Source organism: Psammomys obesus, unplaced genomic scaffold, assembly GCF_907164565.1.
Source record: "Psammomys obesus unplaced genomic scaffold, mPsaObe1.curated_primary_1811, whole genome shotgun sequence".
NCBI lineage: Eukaryota > Metazoa > Chordata > Mammalia > Rodentia > Muridae > Psammomys > Psammomys obesus.
The window spans coordinates 26,974,268-26,979,417 of NW_026593286.1; the positions used below are offsets into that span (position 1 = coordinate 26,974,268).

The following is a 5,150-nucleotide window of genomic DNA, read 5'->3' on the forward strand; positions in this document are numbered from 1 at the left end:
ACTTGCGACATGCTCTATACGTGCACAGCACTCTCATATACCTGTGTGGGTGTGACCCCAGACCCCTCACCCATATTCTACATGCTACCAATTCTTGCAGGAGCTACTGCTGGAGAACCTGGTCTAAATGCTTTCTAGCCACAGAGTGACCTGAAGGATAAAACCCAAGTCTCACAACAGATGACAACAGATAGCTCTTGGATACACCACACATGTGGGCAGTCAGGGGAGCAAGACGTAGTTGGAAGAATGGCCCTTCTGTAGTATTTTTATGTGTATTCTAGAACACCAGTGTCAACACGTCTTCCGTCCGTAAGGTCGTCTTTAGCCTGACCTGAAGTATCAGTTACAGAGATCAGCCAGCTTATTTCACTGATGACTGGATCACAGCCTTTATTAAAGTCATCTTTCCAACTGTGTGTGCGTCAATAAGTCTGCCTTAATCCATGCTCTGCACAGCCGCACCACTAGCGGGAAGTGCATCATTTGAATAGATCTTCGTCTTCATGAAGGTGACCGCATCCTCCATCTTTAGTTTTCTCAGCTCCCAGTTATTGATCTTCAAAACAAAACAAAACAAAAACCAGCTTGTGAGGAAATGATAACATATAAAATAAAAGCTACTTTAGAGATCTAAGCCCAAAGTAGTAGCAAGCCAGTTTTTAAAACTTAAATGTCACCAGGCAAATATTCATATACTAAATCTAATAAGTCTGGGAAGGAGGGAAGGAGTTAACACTGAAGGGCTCTCTGAACAGTGCAAAGTTATTTCCAAACTTAAACAGCACATTAGCAGAAGGAGCCACATCAAACCTTAGGACGCTGCGCCCAACCTCTGTTGACTATTGGAGCACCATAATGGGAGGTCTGGGTGTGTGCACTTCGCAGTGTGCAGGACCATATGAGAAGCGCTTAGATAAAGCCAAAGATCATCAGAAAGGTCCAGGCTACTGACAGGGAGATGAGAAAGGCTGTTCAAGAAAAGCTGTGATGCTGAGGGTCAAAGGGCAGCCTAAGAGAAGAATCTTCCAGGTTTCCAGGCAGCAAGCATACACTGAAGAGTCTCACAGAAAACAAAAGCCTTAACATCATTCCTTGTTCAGGGTAACCTGAAAATTGGAAGTGATTTCTTGTGTCTTAAATTTAGTAAGGAAATGTATTATTTATTCTCTTCTTCATTAAAAAGAGATTAAGGCTGACCAGATACCACCTATAAACTCCCTAGTAGAAGACAATACCCAACTGAGTCGAAGCCAAATCACACACTAGAATGTTCCTTCTGACAGAAAACAATAGCTAAGTGACTTGCCATGAGGCTGACTGCCCCCCAGGAGCCCCAGTGACCACCTTCAGCCACAGCAGCTGGCAGCTGGGAGAGTGCACAGCACTCTACAGTAGTGTACTCCACTGGGAGAGTACACGAACACAAGAAATAGTCCGTTCATATTTTTTTCCTTACCAAGATCACATGGAAACCCATTACATTCAAATGTCGAATTTTCATAGCAAACAATCCTCTGGGGTGTTGTGAATTCAAACAGTAAACAGACTTAGGAACACACAGCACAGCTACTCTGAAAAGAAAACAAAAGAACATGAACAGTGATAGGTGAGCATCTGGATTTTGCTGCCTCCTGCTCTTGGGAGCTCAGGCCAAACTCCTCATGGTCTTTGTTCTCGCCACTTCTTCTGTCCTTCACTTCTGTTACTTGGCCTCTGCAGACAACGCAGTGTACAACAACTACTTTGTAAACCCAAACCTGACATAATGTTTTACATAATTATGTACCAGCCTTCTTTATGAATGGCTTTACTTTCTAAGGAGGAAAACTTCCTGACACAGAAACACCCACTGTAAGGATTTCTGGGGCACTGCTAAGCTCTGACCCAAATATAATTATTTAGTAAAGCCAGTGGTGGAGGCAATGGCAAATGCTATACAATCTTCCAACTTAAGACCAAACACAAGAAAACCATAAGACAATAGGGAAGTCTGTATGCAAAGCTGAAAGCCATGCTTTCATTCTCATCATTCTCTGCTTTCTGAAAGTTCATTGAGAGAACAAAGAAAATAACAAAAGATACGTGTACCCTTGTCTTCTCCTAGATACTGGCTTTTGGAAGAGGAGACCGCTCAGCTTTCACACTTCCCAGCACTTTATGCTGCCAAGTGCTATATTGCCATTTTATGTCAGAACCATAGAGTAAGAGGAAATGCAACTTCAGTGGGGTCAGAGAAGGCTTTCTGAAGGGCACCTGGATAACATGACACTTAAAAATATAACTAAGGAATAAGCCAGACAGATGCAGAAATGGGAAAAGACAGAACACTGTGTGAACGGTGGGATGAGCAGGTAAGAGTTTGAATCCTTAGAGACTTTTCCCACTCCTCTCTACTGTATGCATGAGCCTGTATGGGAGAGTAGCCTGGCATTAAGTTCCCTGGGGCAAATCATCTGACTCATCTTTGTGTGCCCCACGGGCCTAGCAGAACCTTCCCACAAAGGCTGGCACAGCAGAGATGTGTGTGGAATGAATCCATGATCTTATGCTTCTCCTCAACAGGCAGGACATTGTTTTTCATGGTCTGACATATTTCTCCCAGAAGCACATGAGTCAAGGAAACGACTGAGGTTAGCTTTACTGTGCTCCGAGCCACAAACAACACTAATTATAAAGCTATGAAGAAAAGACCAGCAGGAAGGGTGAAAGAATTGGGTATTTGATGCCTCAAGTTTATGGTCACTGTATTATCTTGGCTGAGGTTTATACTGCTCCAATAGTTTCAATTATGTTAACATTGTCTTACTGAACTGTTATCTTTACATGCTACTTTATTTAAAACATCTGATTCAGCAGGTGTTTCGACTCCAGTCTGTTGTATTCAGCCACATGCAGAAGATTCACATGTGTGAAAGCCCCTATTATACTGCAAGCTACATACATTGATAAGGTCTTTTTGATACTGCAATTTAATACAAAGTCTTTCTTTATTAAAAATTTAAATCAGAATGCCCAGCAAATGAGTATATATAAACTACCTCTGCATGTTTGTGGTAGAAGTTGAATCTCCATCAGAAAATGAAAATACTTGGGTTCTGTTAGTATCCATTCTGATTTCAAAATCTGAAAAAAAAAAAAATTAAATGTTGATATTAATTTCTCACACTCTGCTCAAAGTGATTTCTATATATCAAAAGTCTAATACCAACAGCACCAGAAAAGAATGACAACATAACTAAAATAAAACTGAGAATGTATAATGTGGCAGACAATAATGTACAGATTTTACATGTAGAATTTCATTTATTTGTCATAGAATTAATTCTATAAGAACTATTGTTGTTGCCCTTTTCAAACAAAGCTCAAACAAAGAAGCTAGGATAGTTACTTTCCTAAAGTTACAGTACTAGGAAATTATATAGAGCAAGGATCCAAAGACTAATAAACCTCGTGCCAGGCATGGGAAATTTCCTGAGTTGTTGGTCAGAGGAATCAAAGAGAGTCTCAAAATAATATCAGCTATTGTGGTTGCCCTTCGCTGCCTCCTAGAACTTATAGGTAAGATCCTACTGAAGACACTGCACATATAAGACTTAGGAGAAATTGAGCTAGAACTGATCTGCAAGCCTCCTCCCTAGCTCTCACTATCCAAAGGTCCTATGCAAACTTCCAAGAGAGAAAGGCAGTCAATAGTCATACCAGATGTGAAGCCTACAAACAATAATGACCAGCATGGGAAGACAGCTCCAAAGGTGCAATAGTGGCACCTATGTCTTGGGGGAAAACAATACCTTTCTAGTTGGACTTAAGTCCTGCTCAATTGGAGGGGATCCTTGTCTAGTACTATAAACCTAGCCAACTACATGTGCCTGATGAGGTCACTTTTACTGCCACTTTCCTAAGTATAATTTTAACTGTATCACACATACTTATTCTTCCCTACAGATAAGCTCAGATCTTACCCATTTTCAAAGAAACTTCCTTGTAAAGAAGTGGAGACTCTTACAGAAAGCCACTATTCCAAATACAGAGAACAACTGACTATGGTAGGCCCAACCCCAGGTGGTCCATCTACAGAGCAGTCCCTACATCTAAGGCTCAGGGAACATCTCAGAAGAAGGCATAGGAAGACTGCAAGAACCAGAGGACCAGGGTATCTGCTGAGACAGTGTCTCTACATGTGACGGGAAATCTTAACAATATGGCCACCTAAATAAGACCCGCATGACACCACCACCAGCTGACATGCCAATATGGATGGGGAAAATCTCCCACACACCTACCGCTAGATGGAGAGCTACAAGCAGTTAATGACTGCTGAAGAAGAATCAATTTTCCCCAGGAACAAGCCTCCAGACAGGTTATCTAGTCCCAAGCGGTCCGTGGTAAATAAAAACACAAACAAGCAACACTAAATAGACTTGGCAAGCTCTGTGTATATAAATAGATGTCCGTGTGTATAGATATAGACAACACATAACATATATGTGTGTGTGCGTGTGCATATACATATAACAGTAATTAAGAAGCAGTCATGAATCTGAGAAGGAGTGGTGGGGCACAGGAGTTGCAGGGGGAAAGAGATGAGTAAAAATGATGGAAATGTAGTACTCATGTTTGAATATCATCTCCTAATCTTTGGTCAGAACAAACAAAATCAATTTTTAAAAAATGAAGGGAAACACATACCAATGTGATAATTATGTGGCAACTGAACATTTTTTGAGAAGCACCCTTCACCTTCAAGAAGGCTACTGAGCACCTCTGCAACCTTCTCGTTTGGATATGACAGTGATGGTGGCAGCTGTGGCAACGGTACAGGAATACCTTTGTTATAAGAACTTTCATCAAGTTTCAGACAAGTATTCAAAACATGAAGTTTATGAATATTCTTCTCTGTGTCACCTAAAAATACAAAAGCAAACACATGATGAAAACATTAATGCCATATTTTAAAATACTCATGTATCTATATTTCTAATCACCTCTTAGAATCCTTTTTAACTTAATGCATATTAATAATGGGTTATATATGTATGCATATATATATATATATAAAGAACTTTGATCCTAGTTAACCCCATTACCTTCACTTTTCCTCCCCTCCCCTCTTTACTTTGTTCTATTTTTTTATTTAAAAAAAAAAA

The 5,150-nt window shown here is 40.4% G+C and overlaps 1 protein-coding gene across 1 annotated transcript in view; it reads right to left on the reverse strand.

Moving 5' to 3' along the window:
• Positions 1-364: 364 nt before the first annotated feature.
• The window catches only part of Fastkd2 (FAST kinase domains 2), a 5,268-nt gene continuing 482 nt past the window's right edge, over positions 365-5,150 (reverse strand). The window contains exons 2-5 of the mRNA XM_055616795.1: positions 4,693-4,908; positions 3,042-3,126; positions 1,460-1,574; positions 365-559 (exon numbers count right to left, since the gene is read on the reverse strand). Of these exons, the coding sequence (XP_055472770.1) occupies positions 440-559; positions 1,460-1,574; positions 3,042-3,126; positions 4,693-4,908 (536 nt within the window). The 3' untranslated portion in view covers positions 365-439. The remainder of the gene's footprint in view (positions 560-1,459; positions 1,575-3,041; positions 3,127-4,692; positions 4,909-5,150) is intronic.